Here is a 24,913-nt window from a genome sequence, read left to right on the forward strand (position 1 = left end):
TCTAAATCAAAGATGCACGCACAGTTACGGAACTGTTTCTGTCGCCTTTTCTTGAGTAAGGCATAAACCTAAACCATTTGAAATGTTGAACTATTCGTTTAACATGAGCTACTACATATGTACTTTATGTGCTATCTCATTTTTAAGTAATAGTTCAACATTTTAAATTTTTTGCTTGTTTATATATATTTATTATTTACTTTATTCTCTCTATATGCAACGCTCCTCCACATTCCTTGATATATAAACTATATTTTGATGTGAGTATAATGCTGTCCCTTCTTCTTACCAGGCACATGCAGGTGGGCTCACTTCCTCCCCAGGCCCCAGCTCCTCCAGTGGGCTACGTGTCAAGCACAATGGTTTCTGACCTGGAGACTGACCTGCCCGATGAGGAGGAGGAGGAGGAGGATGAAGAGGAGGACGAAGGCTACGGAGCCAGACATCCCCGTGGTATCGCGCACACGCCCGGGTCTAGCATGGACAACCTGGACAGCTCTTTAACAGGTAGGCTACTGTGATTCTGAATTAAAGGCTGTTTTGGCACCTCTCTTACCATTAACACTTATTTGTTAACAATATTGTAATCAAGTCTAATGAGGAATATTTATTCATATAAACATGTGGCCAATTAAGTTTCATTGTTACTTGCCACTGATAAATGAATGTTTTTTGTTCAAAACAAATATTATGTTCTCATTACTCTGAATGTAAAAACGTTCAATTCCCATTGTTGTTACATTGTGTCTTACAGTAAAGAAATTGTTGTCCATGACATGTTCTTAATCAGTCCGCTGTGCGTATATTTTAATGCGAACATGCTTACCGAGTGTCCCTCAATCAGGTTTTTTTAAGAACTTTGAGCAGACTCTGGGGAATTATAATTATCATTTCCCCAAAAAAAATAAAAAATAGATAAGAAACTCCATGAATTTTAAACAGGATAGTGAGAGGGAAATTAACAGGAGGGAGAGGGGCATGGCGAGCGAGCAGGGGAGAGTGACTGTGATTTAACACAGAGAGAGAGAGAGAGAGATAGAGAGAGAGAGAGGAGCCAGCACCGCCCATATCTTCCAGAGGAGATTTGAAATAAATTTCACGTGCGGCATATTCCATTACAGACCAGAGGCACCATTTCCATTTTTACAACTCACTGAAAAACTTTTACAGCCGTCTGTCAGGAGAGGGGACACACATGAAGGGCATGACATTGCAGCAACAGAGCTGGGTAATTTCATACTGACCAGGCCGCTCTATCTTAATGTCTTTAAACTAGAGGGCAAAACTGGAGGGATGTATGTCTAAGTCGTGTGGCATTTGGCTATCCTGCCCCTGACAAGGTGTTTATCGTATCAGGTTTTTCCAATAAATACAACATTGTGAATGCCAAGAAAATAAAAACCGCACTTGGAAATGTATGGGTGGAAAGAAGCAGGGAGCGAGAAGAAAAATATTCTGTGTCTGAAGGTTGAGGAGCTGAGCCAGTTGAAAAGGAGAGGAAAGCATGAGAATACAAGGGTTGACAGCGCTGCTAGCCTGTCAGTGGCCGCCCTTAAAGAGTAGTTTTCCATGGGATGATGGAACAGTGGTTTGGGTAACGCTGACACATGCTACTGCTGATGTATTTAGAGGGAATATAAAGCAGCAACCGGGCTCTAATCTGCTGCATCTCTCCTCCACTGTATTGCTCTGAAGACAGCACTATTTCTTCTTATCTCTCTGCAAGTCTGCCTCACACCCCATCCTTTGACAACAACACACAGTCCCCGGTTTCCAGGGTTAGCGGCAGGAAAAAGAGAGCGAGGATAAAGGGGGAAACCGCTTAGATTTATTGTGGCCACCATTTTGAGGCTACACAAATAGAGGGAGGATTGGGAGCGAGATCTCCTGTCGAGCCTCGCTTGATGGATTTGTCATTGTTTTAATAATATGGAAATGGGTCTGTTTTTATAATGGTACACCAAAGGCCAGTAAATCAAAACATTTTTACTGATGCCCCAGTAAAAAAATAAAAGCCAGCCTTCTCCTCAAGGGACCATTTTTCACCCAAAGATTGTACTGCACGCCAGGCTTTCCAATGCATTATTCTATGCTCTGAGATAATACAGATAAATGTGGTGGGTATTTGTGTTGCAGCTCTTGAGTGTTTTGTCTGGCTTGAGCCACAAAGATGAAGTGAATCGGTGTAACGTGGCTTTTGTGTGTGGGCGTTTTAAGGCCGTGTTAAAGCTAAGGATGTGGTAGCAATGAGGCTGTTACGCCTACAATGCGCTGGAAGCTGGGGCTGTTCTGGCCGATTACTCTCCCATAAAGCCTTTGCCAGGTTGCTGAGGAGCGAGGTCATGTCTCCTGATGACAGGTAGAGACGCCTGCTCGTCAGGGGGAAATGATTTTCCTTCGCTTAACGACATGCAGATTAGGATTTCCGTCCGTATAAATCAGTTTTAGTAGCAGGAGGGACCAGGGCTGGGTTTCTTTTACTGCCCACACCCCCCCAAGCATCTCCCCTTTACTTGCCTTGCTCCTATCAGTGCATGGAGCCCCCGAGAGGTGTCCACCCGTGGTTTTTAGAGTACACGGCTTGGCCCATTGCTTTGGTTCAAGACGTGATAAAGTGACAGACACGCGGTGCAAAGCTCGGTCTAGAGCTACATTTAAAAGAAAAAAAATAAGTAAGTCCCATATATCTAGGGCAGAAGGAACACTAGATTGAATTTTTATCAAATTATGTTAGAATGATCACAGTTTGATTGGACCAGCTATTTCTGAGAATAAAAGTGCTCCAGAGGTTCAGCAGAAGAAAGTGTCAGTTAGTGCTGCTGGAAAGTCATTCTGTGATGTGATTTGCTGAGGCAGGGTTCCTTCATCTGAGCCGGAGGAGTTGGAAGCTGCATGCCGTGCTTTAGCTGGCGCTGCCCATACTTCAATATCTGCTCTCTCCTTTCTTTGAGGGAGGATTGGATCCCGTGGAATTGCTGTCTTTCTTTTCCTAGAGAAAAAACTCATAGAAAAGAATTTCAAATAAAATGGCAGGGCAAGATGGAGGGCTCGAAAGTAGTTACTGCTTTGGATTGCACTTAGCGCTCAAAAAATGGGTTGTGTAAGGAGCTCTCCACCTTACGCAAGCTTATATTTTTATAGAAGTTTCCATTAATCGGAGAGAATTTTACTGCAACAGGAGTGAAAGGCTGGTGCAACTTTAGCTGTCGAAGGTGCAACTCCTTGAAGTTACTGCCAGTGACTTGAGACATAAAGATGAAGAGACCTACAGATGGGGGAAGTTGAAACTCTTTGAAGGGGGGTTTCCTTGTATATCTGGATACATACCAAAATCAAATCACATATAAAAATAGAATTTTTATGGTACGTTTTGGAATTTTTTCATAATGAATTACAGAGAGATGTAGCATCTGAGAGATCAAACTGTTTTCAGTTCAGCTTAACATATTTGTGAGTCGGATTGATCTGAAAATCCCTGAACTCTGCCAACAAATCCTGGCCAGGATTATGCTGCTCCCTTTTGTGAAACACTGACCTTTAAATAAACCTGCTGTGCTAACTTTGTGTCCCCATCACACCCTCTCTACAACCTCTAACCTCGCACTTCCACCAGTTCTCTGTTACCGCCAGTCTGTTCACTCACATCACTCTAGTGTTCTTTGTGCGTGATGGCGAGATATAGAGTGTGTGAGCCGCAGAGCACTTGGGCTTGTGCCACTTGAGCAAAAGTCTGCCAAATCAGTCCCACTGAAAGCTGTCACATTAGCCGACTGTTCTCTGTGTTCTTGCTTGCCAAAGTGGCATGTTTTTATTGGCAGGCTGATACTTTTTATATTTAAAGTGCTGGTGTAGCTTTTAATTTGAAGGAGAGAGAAAAGAAAAAGTCTTAAGATATGTACATCTCTTCCTTAGGTATGCACTTTTTATCCTGTCAAATACTACTTTACTTTTTCAGCTTGTGCCAGGTGAAGTAGGGTATTGATTTAATTTCACATTGTATATGAATCATCATCATCAACATATACAATAGAGGCTTCAGTAGCTATTGGATACCTTTTATACAAATGTCCCTTTTTTTAAATCATAGAACCTTTTGGACTGTGGTGGCTGTTTTTTTTAAGTGGGAAAGGAAAAAACTGTGTGCGCATACCACCAGGTGTTTGATTCAATATACTGTTTTGCGAGATGCTTCATCTGTGTCACCTGGGGCGGTTTTGGTAGCTAACTCGGCTCTGCACAGGTGCACTCATTGTTCTTTATCAAAAGAAGAGTGAAAACAGTTGATGCCTGACCTGCTGTTCCACTGTGCACACACTGGTTATTGTGGACCCTTGTGTGTGTCTGCAATATATGTTCAGCATGTGTTTGTACAAGATGAAAAAGGACCGGCCAAAACAGAAGGACTCACAAAAGCCACTCACCTGCAAGAATGGAAATGCCCTGCAGCAACTATGAAATCATTTAAGTCAGGACATTAATATTACCAATTTTTTTCATCAAGATCACTCAATACATTAATCTTTTCTAAATGTTAAATCATAGCGCAGATGTTCAAAATGTCAGATCATATATCCGTAAAGGTTATGGCCACTGAGCTGCAAAAGTACAAACCTGATGTGGTTGAATCTGAGGGTTTTTAAATCAAATAAGTATTCATCCACACACACACACACACACACAGTCTAACACACTTATATGTATAGCCACATGCTTTGCTGAAACCTGCGGTGTTCCACAGGGTCCATGGTGAATGGGTGGGGCTCAGCCTCGGAGGATGACCGTAATTTCTCCAGCCATAGGTCCAGTTATGGCAGCTCCTCTGATGGATCCATCTTTACTAACTGCAGCTTTGCCCAGGCCCTGGTGGCCGCGGCAGACAAGGCAGGCTACCAGCTGGAGGGCACTAGCCTCAGCAAGAGAGGTTGGTGTGTGTGGGGAGAGAGAGAGAGAGAGAGAGACCAGCCACTCACTGCCCCTCACTGGAACTATTTACCAGTGGCAGATGATCTATTCCTTTCTGCTCTGATTCTTCCTCCTCTTTACAATCCATTGGCTGATGTTGGCTTGTGATTTCCTCTCTGCTGTGCCCGGGTTGTGCATGGCAACCTTTTGTTCAATGGCTGGACTGTGGATATCTCCCTATCCCTAACTCTACCTCAGCTCCTCCTATAACTCATGGCTTTGCACTCTGGGTTTCCTTGGGTTAAATAAGCAATAACTGGTTATTAGTTATACTTATCCTTACAGGCTTCTATCAGAGCGCTTTCCCCTTCTAATGAAAACGTTTGCCTTTGGTTTTCTAATAGGTTTTGGGATCTTGCTTGATACACTCTTCTTTTCCTGATGACAGCCTCAGCTCCACTGTGTAAGTGTTGGCTCCTTAATGTCTTTACTAACCATCAACCTGTGATCCTGTGTCCCTCTTGCAGGTAAAGGCTTGTCCCACAGGCCCCGGCCCAGCAGTCCATTCTCCACAGACGGCAGCACAGTGGGCACACACAGCCTGGGCCACCAGAGGGCCCCCAGGCCCACACGCAAACCCCGAAACCAGGGCACAGCACCCCCCCACCGGAGAGACCCTGGTGCAGACGGTGAGCTAGCAACTGAAGAGAAAAAAACACATTTTAATAGTTTATGTGAAAACTTCCCAAGAACATCTGTTGTATTTTAATAAACAAGCAGTTCTATTAATATGGAATATACTCCCGGATGGAAACATGTCTAGACTAATTGAGAGTCTTCAGTTATTTACAAGTGAACTAACATTTTATTAGTAATTCATGGCCTCAGTTGGTTCATCTGTGGTGCTTCATCCCCCCTTTTTCTGCACAGACCTACCTCCTCCCCCTGAGCCTCCTCCCAGTCAGGGGCAGGGCCGTATCCAGGGGCCGCGCTGTGTGAACAATATTGCGCCCCCTACAGAAAAGAAGGCTTCGTCTCTGGAGCGCCCGCCCATTTCAGGCCTCCTCCTGTGTGGGCCGGAGGACATGAAGAGCTCCATGGACAGACAGACACGCACCTCTATAGAACACCATCAACGCCAGGCTCAAGACAGGCTGGGCTCCATGGACCGGGCTGATGATGGCCGCAGGGGACACAAAACAGGTACAGTACAGTTAAAACAACAGTGGTGTTTTTAGCAATGCAAACTGAGGCAAACAACCCCGTAAAGCTGTAATCATTACATGGTAATGGTGGCATGCCTAAAGTTTAAATATTTTACTGTTAACAAGCTGTTTAAGCAAGAAGCTGAAAGTTAGTTGAGGCTGATGATCATTTAGTTAAATGGTTTGAGGAACTGTCATGAATGAAAGTATTGGACATCAAGACATTTTGATCTGCTTGAGCTGGAGGATAAAAAGCTCAGGGGATCACCAGACTTCTGTAGCAAACTGTTGAACTGACAGATGAATGAACGGAGCCATGCTGCTAGCATGGTTACAAAAATTCCAGGGAATACAATCACATATGTTTAACTGTAGTGCACGCTATGCTTTCCTTAAGTCCCTACCTTATCTATTTCCTAAAAAATTTAGGGCCCAACCAAAATACAAGTCATATATACAATGAAAAATAAAAAACATATTTACAAAAAGGTGGTATTTTCAAGAGAAGAACTGAGTTTGCCAAACAAAAACATCAAATAATGTACCTTGCCTACAACTCTTCATTATTTAGTACATACAGCATCTAGCCTTCACATTGTAAACAATTGTGAATGTTCCTGCTCATGACTGAAGTGTTTGTTTTAATAAAGAAATAATAAGTTGGAAGGACAGAGGCATTTTGCTGCTACTGTGAGGGATTTTTGCCCTCCTAGTTCTTGTTATGAAGATAGCTTTCATGCTGCTTTGAGACTGGGCTCCCATGAACAGATTGCACTGTCTGCCACTTGCTGTGCTTTCCAGAATGCCCCCCTCAGCCCTCCCCCAGCCTCCCCCGATGGATGCCCCTGTAACTGTTGCCAATAGCAGCCTGCTCCGCTCCAAGTGAGACAGGAGGCCTCGGCAACTGAAATGCACTCTAATCGCTTTGTCTTTCGTTTCTCACTCAAACAGAAGCCACTCAACACCCGTTCAGTGTATGTCTGTGTTCAAGTGTGTGTGTGTGTGTGTGTGTGTGTGTGTGTGTGTGTGTGTGTGTGTGTGTGTGTGTGTGTGTGTGTGTGTGTGTGTGTGTGTGTGTGTGTGTGTGTGACTATTCTGTTCTCCCTGTCTTATTCATTCCAAGACTTTCTCAGACAGTTAATCGGAGACTTTCAGACAAAGACAGGTGCCACAATCAACATCTTTACCATAGGCAAATTCCCATATGAGCTGATTCACTGTAGAACACACTGAGGTCAGGCCTCTACTACAGTCATTAGTGGAGCAGTGGGGAGCAGTTTGATGAGATTTCACGCAACAGTGGAGACTGCTGGGGGGGTCAATATTATGCTGGCCTGCTGTGGGGGGTTGCCACAGCAGCCAGTGGTCCCCTCTGTTATTGTATTTACCCCCCTCATAAGGCTGGTAACTGCAAGGCCATGTGTGAGGCTGAGTCTTCTCTGTGGCACGCCCTGGCATAGGCATCGTATTTTGGCACTGCCAATCTGCAGATGTCATGAGGAGGAGGAGGGGTTTGCAAACTAAGTGCTCTTTGTCTCTATGCATCAGATGTTGGGTTTTCACTGCAACAATATAAGTCATGGGTTGTGTCGAACAAAGTATGCCTTTTGTGTTTTTTTAGAGGAAGGGTGCCTGCCATATAGTAAACCATCCTTTCCCTCCCCCGGGAGCCACAGTTCCTCCGGCACAGCCTCCTCCAAGGGCTCAACAGGGCCACGCAAAGGAGAGGGGCCACGACAGCCCCAGCAGTGGACCGCATCAGAGCACGCCGAATTCCTGGGGACCAACGGGCAGGGACAATACTCAGGAGAGTTATGTGAGTGATTTGGTGTCTTGGATGTTTTACTGCAGGGTTTTACAATGTACGGCCCTGCTGCTCGTATAGTGGAAAAATATTTGCCTCACAACTCCACCGTGGCAACAACACTTCCGGAGGTCACTGCACCTGGCTGTTGTTCACTGAGAAATATAGTTACAGCTCACAGCTACCTGTAAAACCATAACTAACTGAGCTTTAGGGTTTATGTGTTGATAGGAAGAGAAAGAGCTAGACTATTTGTTTTCCAGTGTTTAGCATGTTTCAGTAATATTTGTTCATCCTATCCTGTAAATGTGTCCCCTGTACTTCTTTTTCTTTTTTTAAGAATTAAATTGTATGTTTCAGCATACTTCCCTGATTCTAGCTCTTTAACACACAGACATTAAAGTTGTATCATTCTTATCATCTGAATTAGCATATTTCATTGACTAAATGTAATTTACAATAGTTGACACTTTTTTTCCTTTGCTTCCCACAGAGTGATCTGCCTGTGATGTGAACTGGAGACACCCCGGTCTGTCCTCTAAAGAATGACTCCCTCCCAGTCGGGGCAATGAACTTTGTCCTGATGTGTGTGTGTGTTCTCAAAGGGAAGGAGTGCAGCGGAGAAAGCCAGTGTCACAGAACTGTAAATGTGATGTATAGACACAGACATACTGTACATCTCACTATGTTTTTGTCCTTGAGAAAACAAATGTTCCACCTCCTACCTTACTGTCATTTTCTTTTTGTTAGAAAAAGGCAATTAAAATAAAAAAAAATAAAACATCTATATGAGAACACATTTTCTGGTAAACTGTCCTTGGGGGAAAAAAGGGAATTTTGTTTCCTGTAAATATATTCTTTAACTTGTTGTTGCATTGCTATGCAAGCCTAATTGAGTTTGAGCTTTTTATTTCCATAATACAGAAACAATTTGTTTTTATCTGGTTTATTTGTATTATATGTGAATTGAGTGGCTGTCGTGCCATACAAATAATTGTTTTATAATCCATTGTTTGTTAATAGTTACCATTAATTATTATCATTATTATTATTAATTATTGTTTTTGCACTGCAATTTTTGGTGATAAGCACAAACACATAGCTCCTGCTGACATGAAGAACCGGAAGAATATGTGAAGAGGAGTTTCTGTACTGTAAAGTAAAAGAGAAGAAAATTATATACTAATGTACAGAGAGATATTAAAGAGTAAAGGCTTTGCTCGCAGACAGCAACACGTAAGGCACCTGTTTCCATAGTTGGGGCTAATTGGGTGCAGAGGGTCTGAAGGGAAAATATGAGGCTGGGAGAATTGTACACGGAGGATACTGTATTACTGTAGTAGGTGACCTAGTCCATTATTTCATTTTCTAATTAGCTGGCCTAAAAACAATAGTTTGATATAGGAAAACATTTAGTGCCCAATCTATTGGGCAACTCCAAGTATGGTCTTGTTTACAGAAACAGACTTAAGGGAGTTTTTTTTTAAAATTATTATTATTTTTATTTTTGTTTTTATACAAGGGTCTCAAAGCAGTTCCAAGTTTTGTTTTTTTACAATTTACTGCCTAAATAATTTTACTACACTGAGTTTACGCTCCTTATTCAGCAGAACAGCGCACTAACCATAAAACAGTCAAAAAAGGGAGGGAGGGTCAGTGAATCTGTCCACATGCTGTAGCTTAGTCATAGCACTTACAGATGCAGGTTTATGATTCTTCTATTGCCTTAAAAGGTAACCGGACATCACAATGGATAATTTCTTGGTTAGTAGCAATACTCCCAAACATAACTTTAAAATATTAGTGGAGCAACATAATTTGTTTACATATTTTATGTTTTAAAATGTTATGGCTTTAGTTCCATCCTTTTTTTTTATATTGTTTGCTTTTTAGAGCACTTACTGTTTTATGTTTGTTATATTACCTGTGGTACAGTATCAACCCAGTTCAGCTAAGTGCTGCTAAAGCTAGGTCATCTATTAGAGCAGTCGTTGCTTTAAAGGTTGGTGCCTCACTTACACTAGGATCAGCACAGTCGGGTGTCAATAACTTTTAGAAGAAAATGGTGTGTGTACAATTTACAATGAAGTGACTTTGAGTAGTGACAATGGAGAAAAGCCTTGTATGTTAACTAGCAGGTTGCCACTGCCTCCATGTCTACAGCCACCGTGTGGAGCAGAACACTTTCTATCTGCCTGACCGCCACAACACACACAAACTTATCGTCCGCATTTTTTTTTTTACTTCTCAGCCTCTGAATACATTTTTTGTCTTTTTCAGAAAATGTTTTTATCAGTTGTCCTTTTTTTTAAATGAAAAGCTTGTTTCTTTGTAATGCCTTTTATGGACTCCAAATCGCTGCTTACAACAATGTTTTTCGATATAAATGTTCAGGATCTTTGTGGTTCAATGACTGTTTGTTTTGTCCCTTTTTTTGTACTGCTAATGTTGATAAAATTGGGGCTTGGAAACAAAGGCCGTCAGATGCTGTTGTACTGTTGTCGTCATGATGCCATTGTAATTTTTTTTCCTTCATCATCCGCCCAGTGGCCAGTGTTCTGGAAATGAGGTGCAAAGAGTATCTCAGGTTATTTTACATTATGGTGGTGTTTATGTATGTGTATATATGTGTATATATCCATACGCATCTCCACTTGATTATGCCTTTCCATTGACAAAAATATCCCTTTCATGTCTAATTCTGTCCCCCCCCCCCTTTTTTTTCTGCTGTGGATTTTTTTGATTCTGAGTATAATGTGCTGGTTCATCAACCTTAAGACAAGATGTCAGTAAAAAGAACATACCAAAATTAAGATTGATATTTCTAATGTCTAATGCGTTTTAGTGTCTCTTTAATACTCATTGTTTTCTTTTAAAATCACAGTGTCGTTTTGTATTTATTAAAATGATAATAAAAAGTATATTGTGAAATATGCATAAAGATTGGTGGAATATTAAAAAGAAATGTGTTTTTTTGTTCTCTGTAAAGTTTGCTGTCAGAGCTGAGCAGCGAGGCCATAAGGAGATGATATAGGCACACACTGTGCTCATAGCATGGTGAAATGCCCGGCTCAGTTAGTCGTCCGAGTCACTCTTCATGCTGCATGTTCACCACACCGCTCCGCTCATGTCAAAAACTAAAGAAACTCAAAACCTTTTTTGAACACAAGGAGCAAAAAGCGCTCACAATTTGCTTGTAAAGACAATAAGAGAAAAACGTCTTTTTTGTGAAGGATGAAAGTACTTTGGCTTTCCCCTCTCTTTTCTGTTAATTTTTCTCAATATTGTTGATTCTTTGTAGCCTATCTGTGTGTTTCCTTTTTGCTATAAAAGAGGATTAAAAATGACAAAAAGAAGAACGTTGTTGGGTGAAGTCTTTCTGTACAGTATGGGGGGTGAGGAGACACCTCGATCCAATGCCATTTCTACAGTACAGTACATTCTGCTTTTTTTTCTTTTCTTTCTTTTCTTTTTTTCTGTAAACCACCCTCTGTATTCACTTGCATGTCCTTGTCCAAGAAGAGAGTGGATCAAGAAAAAATAAACTTTTACAGTCTCATTCCCATGTTCTGTAAGATAAAAATCCATGTTCTTTTACTTCCTTGTACCTGGATCAATATCAAATAAAATATTTTTGAAAAATGAAAATGCCTAAAATTCAGTTTGTCTTTAATAGAAAGACTGCGGTACAGGCGGACTGACAGGTTCCCAACGGAATGTTAAAAAAAAGAAAAATTAATACAGTGAAATACAGATATACAAATTTGCTTGTTTTCTCCAAAACATGGCCCCTTTGATTTCTTCATAGTGTTTGACTCAGCAACAAAGTGTGTAGCTAGTTTGTGCCCGCTCTCTCTCTGTCTCTCTCTATATGTGTCTGTGTGTGTGTGTGTGTGTGTGTGTGTGTGTGGGAGAGCTCCTGACTCAGCTGTGCTTTTATGTCAAACCAATCCCTTCCTTGATCTGTCTAGAGGAGCAGCTCTAAACATAAATCTGAATCTCCTAAATCACTGAGACAGGCAACTCGCTTTCAAGCTCTCTTACGCAGAGCTAATGGTAAATATAACTTGTGAAAAGAAAAAAATTATGCGACACTGGGTAAAATAAAGTAGGAACAGCTTCTGTATCCGCGCTTTGTGATAATATGAATGCAGTGTATCTCCTCTCTCTTTTCATTTTCCATATACCTTTATATATGGTGTATCCTGTGCTCCATATGTGCAGAGATTGACTCTATGGAAGCCATTTGTACAGCCTACACACATACCGGCTGTGGTCACCACACATTTGCAATAGCTGTTATTACTTGATTGCCATGCAAGCAGAGACGTGTGTTGCTATATTATTTAATTGTCTGTTGAGCAACAAGCGGTGTGAGTTGGCGTCACTGTTTTCCACTAAATATGTGAACAAGAAGACAAACCCTCCTCTGAAACACATTGCTTAGCTCAGGTTGCCTCAGTGTGTGGTTTAGACTCTGCTGGTACATGAACATCATGGCGCCCCAGGAGATGAATGGTTACAGTGCATGTCATATAAATGTCCCTGGTTCAATTCTATAGGGACCACTGATGCATACATGTCCCTTTAAACCTCTTCCCTTTTTGTTTTACCATTTGCTGCTTTATTACCGAATACCCAATAAAAGACAAAATGCCAAGACAATAACGTTTAAAGAAAATGCCAGCTGTTTGGACCTGGTGATGGAAGGTCTTCAACATGAGTCCCTTTGAAATGTTTTAGATATGATGGTCATTTCACAAGGTTGTGTTCTTATCTAAATTACATGTAATGTAATATGTGATGTATTGGGCAGACAGGTGGAAGAACCACATACCTATATATTGCACACTAAATGTCAAGCAATAAATACATGGCAGGTATCTCTACCTAATGGTAAACATTTGATATATTTGATTAATACTCTTTATAGAGAGGGTATTCCATTTCTCTGGTGGCAAAAGGGAAAATCATTTTTGCAAATCTTGCAGGAAATAACGTATTAGTGTAATCCAGATCAGTGCCTTCCTACTACCTGGAAGTCCAAGCGTTGTGAAGAACCACTGAACAATTGTGGACACTTAGAGATAAAGAGCAAGCCATGTCATCGTTTTCCAGCACATTGCAGAAACTGGTCCCATAAAAGCTATGTGGACATGTTTTCTGGCCTCGATGCATGCGTAGCACTGGTTTTGTTTGAGCAAATGTCTTTAGCAGGTGAGCATTCTGGTGATGGTGACTGACAACAACTGATGCACGTGGCTGTAATAGTGCTACTGTGATATGGGCTACATCTGCACCGTTTGCTGTAGTGGGTCCCAGGCTTTCAGTATGTAGGGTGGTGATTTTTTAGTTTTCTGATTTTTTCTTTTTTTTTTTTCTTTTTCAAAGTTTATTTAACAGGGACAATGCACAGCACATAAGCAGTGCCAGAGTTAGCTATAAGCTAATTTTCATCTGTAGTCCCTGGACAGGAAACAGAGTAATACATCTCTGTCAAAAAGGATAACCTAAGTATAAAAACAGTAACACACAATTTCACAACAGTAAAACATAACACAATACGACAATAAAATCACAACATTAAGACACCACAACAACAACAACAACATCACAACAGTAAGACACCAAGACAACAGGACATCACAACATTAAAACAACAGTCTATGGATGATGGGTGCATGCTTGGATTGATTTCAGCCATGATTTCATTTTACTTTTAAAACCAGCAAAGGTGTTCCATTCTCTCATCTCAATTGGTATTGAGTTCCAAGATTTAGTTGGAAATTTTTGGTTCTTAACTTTTACCCCTTGAGGTGCTGAATTCTTATCGGCTTTTCTCCATCTGAAAAACATGTTTACACAAAAACAAACAGCCAATTTCTCTCTCCTTATTTTTGAATAAGCGCTGGTATTTTGGGGTGTATCTGGTTGACATACAATTATTTATTCATGTACTTGTTTGTTTGTTTGTTCTGTGTGAGTATCTGAACTGATGGTGTCGTGGGAAAGCATGCTCTGTAGACTGTAGAGAGTGCACAGCTATTCCTAACTGTGCTCACGTATGAATGTTAAAAACAGCCTCCTGTTCAACTGCGCCCACCAGTTTATTTACGTTTGTTTACCTTAGTGTCAGGTGTAACTTCAGCTGGATTTATTATTTTTGATATGAGGTTGCTCTGTTTATAGTGATGATCGTGAGTCGCAGTTATACTTTCCATAATTGGTGTTTTTCATGTATGTGTGCACATGCTACTACAATCATTCACACAATATAGGCTATAGCATAGGAGCTCATACTTTATCCCACAAAAATGTTTTTAAATTACATGACTGTAACTAGATTGCTGAAACATTAGGAAAGACGTTGGACATTGAACCTTTTCTTTTTGAATTGTAGATCCATCTTACTAAAATACATCTCTGTGTGGGTTTGACTGTTCTTTCAGTTTCTCGACAATGTTTATCGTATCTATTTAACTGCAGTACCCGTGCTTGTAGTGGCCTAAAAGAACAAGAACACGGTTCGAGTACACCGCTACCATGAAAACCACGGCACAACTATGTCCTGGAGTGGCCACTGCAATAGTCTAAAGGAAGACATATCCAAGGTATGTATGTATGTCCTTTGAACAACTCGCCTACTGTTCATCTGATATACTTTACACTTGGCGTTTGTGTTGCTGAGGACCCAAGGGAGTGCAGTGCTGATTGTGAAGTTGTTTGGTTCAGCAGGTTCTGCAGAAAACTTTGAAAGCCCTCTCAAGCCAGCCACTACCGTAACAGCAGGAATAGACGCGCATCACAAATCCGAGCAGCGTCACACAGGCACTGCACTATTTAATAGATTAAATTCAAAAATATACCCAGCACAATCCAGAGTCCAAAAATACTTTTGTGACACCAATGAGAATTTTTTTTCCATTCAAATTCATAGAAAAAGGTTCAGTGATCTATCCTGACCCTTTAAACAAACCTCTCAGTGCAGACTAGGCAGGCACTGCTCCCATTTTACACCTCTTCCTCTGCCTGTGCCTGGGGGCAGGACGAGTAATGATCGCTCTGCTCCTTGCCAACAAAGCAACTTTCCCTCTCGCCTCCCATCTTTTATTTCAAACTGTTTACCAGTGTGCACTCATCCACCTCGTCCTCATTTCTCACCTCCGCCCAGAATGTGCAGCAAATATGCAGTTTGCAGTGATGTTCCCCAATCTCTGTGTGCTCCCAAAAGCCCTGTGCTTTCATAGGACTGTGTAATTGTTTCATCAGGCGTCGGTGGAGATGGTGTGTGGAGAGAACGAAAACTGGGCAACCTGGGGAAATAAGCTTTGCTCAGCAAATATATACTGCAGTAAGATACAAGTTATCGGGGTGTGAGGGATTGTATGTCTGTGTGTGTGTGTGTGTGTGTGTGTGTGTGTGTGTGTGTGTGTTTGCGTGTGTGTGTGTGTGTGTGTGTGTGTGTGTGTGTGTGTGTGTGTGTGTGTGTGTGTGTCTGTCTGTGTGTATGTGCTGATGAAAGGAAGCATCTACTTGTCGTGCTGCAGGATTTTCTTTCCTCCTGTTTCTCCTCCTCTTTGTCTCTGGACTGGTGACAATGAGTGGAGGTGAGAGGGCAGCAGTACCAATGCAACACCATTCATCACAAATGTCAAACATCTAGACCAGCTGCCGGGGACAAGCAGCAAAAATTAGCATTTCATCCCTCTCTCTCTCTCTCTCTCTCTCTCTGTCTGTCTGTCTCAGCTTTTATCGCTCTATATATTTCCATCATAGCTTCTCATTTGATAAATGACTCCAGAAGCTACATCATTTTGTTTGGTTGAAAACATGGTGTTATTGACCAACACTTTCTATATAGTGAACTTTGTGTCACAACAGACTAGTGTGTCCGGTTGCAGGCTATCTATTCCCTGAGCTGCTGAGACTGGTGGAATGAAATGGTCCATGTTACATGTTTATGATGACAATACACATACTCAACTCATAATTATTTTCATCTATGATTAATCAGCCAATTACTTTTAATCAATTGATGAATCTTTTTTGTTTATATATGATTTAAAATATATATATATTTTTTGAAACTTACTTTAGTTTAGGTCATGTTGCATGAGATATTTATGTTATGTCTATATGGACATAAATGGTCTATATTAGATATGTAGGTAGATGTGGAGTGGGAGTGGGCGTTACATTTCACCTTGCGGTCCTTTCAAAATGGACTACCCATACAAACTAAGAGCATTCCTGAGAAAAGAAAACGATTTGCAGATAGATACAGTAAATGTCTGAATTGTGAAAGCATCCATGGAAGGTCAATTATGTTGAAAAGAAACAGCTGTAGCCTCTGTTTATGTTTATGTTTGTGTGGGTGTGTTAGTGCCCCACAATGCCATTAGATATTGCAATCCTAAATATACGTGTCATTAGCTAATAGAGTGAACCAATGAGTACAGAGCGTTAGGTGCAGGGCATCCCATTCCTTTGGGCTTTAAATGTGCCATTGGCTGCTAGTGGGATGGCTTGATGAACAATCTCTTAATCAAAGCCTAATTGTTTAGCATGATCCTGAGTGACCTTCTTAATGGAAGCCCCCCCTTGATTAATGATGTGTGCTAACAAACACAGTGGGAGACACCCCAAAACCTTGTCTGACTCTCGTTAATTAAAGGCTGGGTCCAACGGTATCTGGGACTGGATTATGTAGTATGATGTCATAGAAAGAAAAACACAAATCCTCATGTTAAATAAGTCATGTCTTGTAGTGTTGTGACAGCACTGTTGTATAACATGTTCCCCAACATAGAAAGTGTATATGAGCGAATCAAAGAGTACATGAAGGAAAAATATAATTCAACACATGTTCTCTCTGACTGTGAGGCCCAAACCAAACGTGTCTCTCTGCGCGTCCTTCAAATCTTGTCGCATTTTTCAAAACCCACGCTCTGCGTTCTGCTCGAACACCACACAGAAGATAGCGGCTTTGCCAAGGCTAGCTTTTGTATCTGGTTGTATGAAGTGGGGAGGAAATATGCATAACTATCCTTTACTGCCTTTCTCTCTCTTGCACACACACATACACACACACACACACACACACACACACACACACACACACACACACACACACACACACACACACACACACACACACACACACACACAGGGTTATAACACGCAAGAGTTTTATCATTTTTAAAGGCTAACTTTTATGAAAGCTTGCACGTGTTTTCACACAGTAGCACTTCAACACGTGTGATGGGCAGAGCTTTGAGGATAGAACTCTTTGCCAAGGACACGCACTGAAAAATCTGCCCGCCTCTTTAGACTGTTACAAGGCTGTGGCCGTTTTCAATGGCACTTCCACATAATACATTCATTATTGCATTAAATAAAATAAACCTGAAACGGAAGAAAAAAAAATGTTAATACACTCCCAGCTCTCAGAATGTGCCGCACACATTAATAGATGGATTGCTGTGTTTGCCACGTGTTGCTTGAATACCATTTTATCAGCTTGATATCATTCTGCAGCACAGTGGTGAAGAGGGAGCCTTGGTCTTTTCTTCTTTCTTCTTCACCCACTGTATGTTCCTATCAAGTGATGTGTCCTGCAAAGAGGAGAATTGTTGGGCCTTCAAGCATGAATGTCCCCACTCTTTGAAGCACTGTAGATACTCACCACTCAAACCACCCTGGAGGCTGGACAGGGGGCTGAAAAGGAGAAGGAGGAGGAGGGAATCATGCAGGAGATTATGTCAAAGGGATATTTCATATTATCCTCCATCTATAATCTGTTTGGTGTCCCTCGGGTTAAATGTCAAATTTGCATAGTTATTAAATAAATGGCCTTATCATACATATTAAATAGGTTGCGAAAACTTGAGCATGCGGTTTGACCTGTGTTGAGGCTTATATAAGATGTGTACCTGCACACCGCTACAGAAGATTCCTCTCCGACTCCTCTTTCCACTCATTACTTCGGTCACGGACAATAGCAGATGGTGCAGCTGCGGCTTTAATTGTCTTTATTACAGAGGCATCTGCTTTCTGCTTTTTTAAATCCAGCACACCATGGCATCACGCAGGCAGCCGAGGCAAGGTGTGAGCTAAACACAAATAAAAGCTGTCTCTATCAGATTGAACTGGGGGCCACTCTTGTAACTCAAAGGAAATCCCAGAAAGGTGCGTATTCTTAGGGTAGTCGATGGTTGAATTCCATATGATGCCAAAGTAATATACTGACACTGTGCTCCAATAAAATAAATGTAACATAAAGCCTCTGGAAACCTGGTCTAAAATAGTTCAAATGGATACATGATATCAAAGTTGGGCGTCTCAATAAGCATTTACAAAAATCATAAATATATTATTACTGTCTAGACCGTTTGACAGTGCTGTGTGGGCGTGGTCGTATCAACTGGTCTCCATGGCAACAGTCATTGTTTGTATAGAATGTTCGGGCAGAGTCACTGCTGTGATTGGTTCAACATACTTACTATGTTATAAGAACCAGAGCAAAACAAAGTTTATCAAACTTAAATGACAATATCTTTTATTTTGGATTGATAAACATGCCTTACTCTTTTCAGATACTTACTATCATGCCACTTACTCCCCAAATGATATACTAGTTAGAATGATTTTGTGGATTTGGGTCTACAGGGGCTTTGCATGATATTAAACCTTATTGTGTGGGTATGTTTTCATATTGCCATCTGCCTCACTTGGTTTGCCCTACACTTTGAAGTCTGTAAATGAGAATTCCTCTGTCTCTGTTGGGTTATTTTCTTAGCTGCTGAGGTGTGTTGTACTGAGCCAAGGCTGAGGCTGAGGCAGGGAGCAGCAGATGTAAGGCTCTGACAAGGCTCCTTTTTCTGCTTTGGATCTGCAACAACAAAGCAGCCGAGGGAAAAAAATGTCAACTGCGCATCATCCCTGACGGCCCCCGCGTGAATGAATAATTACTGTGCTTTGACTCAGGTCAGGTAAAAGGAAGGTATAGAAAAAACCTCTAACCCTCTTACCTTGAAAGGCTTTTTAAAATGGGAAGCCCTGCATCAGGACATGTGATAAGACCGTGATACCGAGGAGCCTGTGACACCGAGGAGCCTGTGACACGCCAAGATCCTTCAGAAAAATAGAAAAAGATTTTTCCTTTTGGCAAAACGCTCAGGGAAATGAAATGATTCACCTCAGCGGCTCAGTATGTGCTCTCTTCCTCAAAAAAGATGAGATGGGGACATGGGGTTCGTGTGTGTGTGTGTGTGTGGGGCGTGTGTGTGTGTGTGTGTGTGTGTGTGTGTGTGTGTGTGTGTGTGTGTGTGTGTGTGTGTGTGTGTGTGTGTGTGTGTGTGTGTGTGTGTGTGTGTGTGTGTGTGTGCGCGTGTGGAACGTCAGAGGGATTGGTTGGCTAAAGAGTTAACTGCGGTTGTGTAGGGAAGGAAGCAAAGGCTTTAGAAATGCATCATTGTCACCATTATGCTTAATAATTTGAATGACATCTCTGTGCATGACTCAAAGGCACTCGTGTTGGGCGGCCGGGGTTATTAGAAACGACTCCCCCAATGATGCGTGTCACTGAAGCAGCAAATTAACACGAGGAGAGATGGCGGCATGTTAAAAGCAGCGGAGAAAAGGGAGGGATAAAGCCGGAGATGGAAGGATGACGAGGGAGGGGATGTGAAGGGGAACAACAGCGATGGATGCGGAGAAAGATGTTGCTATTTTCACCCCCTTTGTCAAGCCAAGCAGGCGCTCTGGTGTTGTGGTGTGTTCCATACTCCTGCGCTCTGCTAAAGCTTTTTTTTTTCTTCTCAACACCAGGTGCTCCTATTGTGATAAATGATTCTCAACTGTGCCGAACAATAGCAGAGGCACCCATACATATCCCCCCCTATCAAATAGTTCCGCAGCTTCTCTTCCACAAACTACACAACAAGCATGCTGGATGGAACTGGTGGTTGTTTGTCTTGCTACAACCATACAATACTGAAGGCTATTTTGGCTTCGTGTTTACCATTGCTACTCATATGGTAACTGACAGTTTCCCTTGGAAGACACTATTGGGGGCATTATTCTGCCTGTTGACTGACCAAAATTGTTCTATCCTAAATGTCCTCCTCCTCTCTACCTCTGTGCTGCTAATTTTATACACCATGCTTCCGCCTTCCAGCTCTCTTTGCTTGTCTACTGTGCGTTCCTTTGTTTCCCCGTCTTCCGCCTTCTGACAGCAAACAAGGCTTGATACATGTACGCCGCCTTCACCTTTTTTCCAGCCCAGTAATTTATGCTGTCAGGAGTTTTTCCTCTGTTTGGATGGCCCGGGCTTTCATGTGTGTGCAGAGGCAGTATCTTGGGGTGTTGACACGTTTTCCTCCGTGTTCAGCATGGAACATACTGTAGCTGGTAATTGATGGGGTTTTTACTGCCACAGGCACGCAGCGCAAACAGGGAGGAACCCCGCCATGTTTTTTAACCCCACCGATTAGATTAGCAGGTTGGCAAACGAAGGAGAGGTGAGCTCAGCAAAGTGTTGATAATGTGAACACTTAACTGTTGCAGGTAGGAAGAGGCTGACTGGAAACAACAGCATGGACGACGACGGCTTGTTGGAGATACTGAACACACTCAGCTGCCAGTTTATTAGGCACAGCTAGCTAGAAGTAATGGAGTCTAATGCCAACCAGGGCTGTTGATGGTTAGCGCGCTAATCTCTTGGCCACAGTGGTGACAGAAGGAGGAATTTTCCACCTTTCCTGAAACAACACTGCTCTAAAGCATATCCTACAAAAAAGTGACCAGCACAACAGCATCATTTTGTTTGGGTGTGCCTCCCTTTCAATTGACCCTTTAAAGATCCAGTATCAGTCGGGTTCTAATTTCAAGTAGTTCTGAAATGATTAATCAATACAACAATTAGGCCTTTGACAAGATTAATGGAGAAGGAGTTCAATGATTTATCAATTGTTTAAGTCAACGACGAAGATTGTTTTGGATGTCACCTTGGGCTGTGCAAGTGTGATGTGATATGGCAACCCGGTATCACGCCGAGGCGTGAGATCCGGTTGGATATGTACTTGAAATGTCAATAAATAAATGGTAATGATCAACAGAAAATGAAAATTATTGTTATGCAGCTGGTTTCCATCCCAATGAAACCTGTTGATCTTGGTCCTGCAGTGTTTTTCCTGAAGCCCCTGTGTCTCTGCTCTGCGTATCGATGAGGAAGCTCATATCCATCTCTACGTTGGCAGTACACCTCCATGTTTTCATGGAATTAAATTCTCGCACACCTTGCTCGGAGTAAAACCGCTTCCCCTCCGTCCTCACTCCCCCAGCCACACAAAAGTTCTGTTCAGCATTCTGCCAGGCACAGTGGCCAGGATTGTGCCCAAATGATAAAACCCCATTATCAGCAGGAAGTGTTCGCAGACTACAGATTTATCCAAACTCTATGCTTTTGACGCTATAGTCATGGCAATATGAATCTGGCTTATTGAACCCGCTCATGCTCAAGATCTCATTACCAAGTGGTGTTACTTGCTGATACATTTGTCTCTTATCATGTTATTTGTGAGATTCACACACATTTTCGTTTGAAACTGGCTGCAGTTCCCCCCCCCCCTCCCCCCTCCACCCACAACAGGAACAAAAATAAAAAATCTCTCCCACAGTGGGATCTTTCTTATTCTTGGAAAACAACACTGCAATCTATATTGGTTCATGGTTGATTTGGCATTTTATTTCAGAGGCATCTAATAGGGATCCTAATTGGAACAGTTTTGAAACACTTGAGTGATGAAACCCATTTGGATTTTATTTTCATTATTTATTTATTTATTCACCGTTAAAAGCAGCCAAAGCCACAGTTGTAAACTGCAGGTTTTCCCCTTCTTCCCTGTCGACTGTAAGCTTCACACTACACCTCCCACCTTGGAGTTGATTGCTGGACCTGTTAACATTCGATCATAAACGTTACACGTATGCAATAAAGCTTTTGAAAATGTGCAGCAACAGCATTGTTCTAATCGCTTTGCAAATATTGCCTCAGAGGAATAAAAATTGCATCACGCTTAGATCCAATTTGTGCTACACTCACCAATTACTTTCATGGTCCACTTCCCTTCTAAAACAGAAAGGCCAGATTATCCGCTGGATGTCTGGGTGCTGCACACCCTAATTACAAACACAAATTGGAAAAACGCAACTTGTGACAAAAAATGTAGCATGTGATTTGTCCCCGATCCAAGAAAAATATTTGCGCTAATTTACTTCGACTCCGGGTCCTCAAGGAGATAACTGGTGCTTGAGGAGTGGAAGCCTTACTCATGTAAAATGTGAAGTGTTTTTGATCTTCCTACTGCTCTTGTAATCAGATAACGCTGTAGCATGGATGTACTGTATCTAATTGGGTTGATGTATAATTAATCCAAACAGTAGTACCAGCGTAGTTCATTACATGACTGATTAAAAGGATATCAAGAGGAGAAGACAGAACATTATCCCACTATCAAATATAGTGTAATGCTTTGAAAAATACACAAAGACCAAGAATGACTTTGAAACGATTTTTAAGGCACTTTTTAGAAATAGTGATTATTAAAGAGCTTATTTTGCTCTTTAATACTGCTGCACTTTTGCCGTTTTTGCTGGTTGCACAACTTGTATGCCTGTACCCATGTACTCATGTAGTGAGAGAGCCAGAGCCGATTGTGATGTTACTGGGGCTCTCCCTGGAACCAGAAGCTCTAAGTCTAAGGGTGTATTCACACATGCTGTGTTTAGTTCGGTTGAAACGAACTCAGGTGCACTTCCACCTTCGGTGCGCATCTTTCAGACAGGTGTGAATACAGCAATCGCACTCGGGGGCGGACCAAACAAACGCACCGAGACCCAGCTGAAGAGGTAGTCTCGATGCGCTTCAAAACGCACTCTGCTGCAGTTCGTTTGTGGTGTGAATTTGGCCGGACTCGATCCGACCCAATTGCAGGAAGCACTGCGCCTTTTCTTTCTTTTCTTTTTTAATAAATCGCCATCAGCTTCACATTATGGGAAAGTGTTGTTGTCGCCATTGTTAGGAAGATTAGTTGTGGTTTGACCGGGAGCCCCGAGCGAAAATATTACATTTGATAATGATGCGTGCGGATCAGCGATCAGATGGAGAGGAGCGTCTCCCGTAGCCTACAGTGCCAACAGGTTCACGCTGCGCTTTGCATGAAGTGTGTGTTTTTATTGTTCTTCCCAACGGGACCGTCAATACTGTCCCCGTGTCAGTTTGGTGCTGAACTGCGCCGAACTGACACCCAGCTGATACACAGCTTAATCAGCTGTGTTTCAGTTTGAGCCTATTCTTCACGCGAGTCGCGCGTCCAGCAGCAAAAATACAGTAAAAATGATGTTTCACATTGTAGGCTAGAAGCCACATAACGTGGCATTGTCATAGGGCTACATATTATAAACATATGAAACAACAATAATTAGATTTTTTTCTTCTTTATTTATAGGCTAGATGTAGGCATTTTTATTATTTTTAACTCCATATTATATCAATGATAAATTCGCAGTTTTTACTTCGTTCTTCCTGCTTCTCTCCACCCCAGAATGTCTGTCCAATGAATGAATGACCTTAGATCACGTGTGGTTTTGCTTCGTAATGCTGGTTCACTTGCAAAAGGGGCAATATGAAAGTGGACCACACCAAACAAAAAAATCCAAATTCTATTTGGTCTGGACCAAAGCAAGTGAACTAACGGACTTTCCATGTGTGAATACACCCTAACAGTAATGCATGTGAACTTGTCACATCCAATTGAGTGCTTTCTTCTTAACAATTAGTTTAGTTTAGGGACTGATACATACTGAGATTATGTATTGAGCACATTTAAAATTTGCAGGTGGTACATGTTGTGTTGGCAGTGTTTCTTGTCTAAATCTCACAATCGATATTCAAGGCTGCAACTAGTGATTATTTTGTTGTTGTTAACTAATCTATTAAGTTTTTAGAATTTCTTAAACGGATTTAGTCTTATCCTCGCTTTCTTTAAATGGTAAGACTTTACAATAAGGGACACAACATTGTAGTAACTAATACATAGATATGCATTATCTAAAATTGTAGTAACCTCTTCATAGATGATTTACCAATGTAGTAGGTAAGTAGGCCTTCTATATAGGTGTTTTACGTTTTTGTGCCTTTTTTTGCATTTTGCGACTTTAGTGTGTTTTTTGCGCATTGGGACTTTTTGGGGACTTGTGTTTTACATTTTTCTGTTTTGGGGATTTTTAGTTGTATGCAACTTTTTTGCGTTTTTGAGACTGTTTAGCGTTTTGGGACTATTAAGTGTTTAGCCACTTTTTGCGTTTAGTGATTTCATTGTGTTTTTAGCGTTTTGGGACTTTTTGTGTTTCGGGATTTTTTTTGTGATTCTGCGACTTTATTGCGTTTTTGTTACTTTTTTTTTGCATTGTGGGACTGTTTTGCAACTTTTTTAAAGTGTTTGCAACTTTTTAGAAACCTTGGGCCGGTTTCACAGACAAGGCTTAAGCCTAGTCCGAGACTCAAATGCCTGTTTGAGCTGGATTAATTCAAAGCTACTTGCACAGACTCAGTTTAAAATAGTCCTAGATTAAAGCTATTCTGGATTAAACAAAGCCAACTGCAAAACGGACGACTAGAGCTACTCTAGGTCTAAATTGGAGTTTAAATTAATCCTCCAATGAGGCAGGTTTAACTTCAGTTTAGTGGTGTTTGTGAGAGAGCATGGACTATTTGGAATATCTAAATGAAGACAAACTCCCACTGCAGAGGCCAGCCAGAAGTGTACTTGTGGATAGGTCTTATCCAAAACATGTATTTGATGAACTTACATTTCGAGACCGCTTTCAATATGGAAAATGCACTGGAAATAACAACTTTGCTTGAGCTTATTAGATGGATGCATTTAAATTGAAGATGTATTCAGCATAGTAAAATGAGTGTCTAAAACAATTCTGTTTT

General features: G+C 41.5%; 1 protein-coding gene across 1 annotated transcript in view; it reads left to right on the forward strand.

Moving 5' to 3' along the window:
* The window catches only part of robo2 (roundabout, axon guidance receptor, homolog 2), a 174,248-nt gene extending 162,784 nt beyond the window's left edge, over positions 1-11,464 (forward strand). Inside the window, exons 24-29 of the mRNA XM_080053968.1 lie at positions 293-507; positions 4,739-4,921; positions 5,430-5,591; positions 5,833-6,105; positions 7,729-7,923; positions 8,405-11,464. Coding sequence (XP_079910094.1) covers positions 293-507; positions 4,739-4,921; positions 5,430-5,591; positions 5,833-6,105; positions 7,729-7,923; positions 8,405-8,406 — 1,030 coding nt within the window. The 3' untranslated portion in view covers positions 8,407-11,464. The remainder of the gene's footprint in view (positions 1-292; positions 508-4,738; positions 4,922-5,429; positions 5,592-5,832; positions 6,106-7,728; positions 7,924-8,404) is intronic.
* The last annotated feature ends 13,449 nt before the right edge of the window (positions 11,465-24,913 follow it).

The sequence above is a fragment of the Ammodytes marinus genome (genome assembly GCF_949987685.1).
Source record: "Ammodytes marinus genome assembly, chromosome: 3".
Classification (NCBI taxonomy): domain Eukaryota; kingdom Metazoa; phylum Chordata; class Actinopteri; order Uranoscopiformes; family Ammodytidae; genus Ammodytes; species Ammodytes marinus.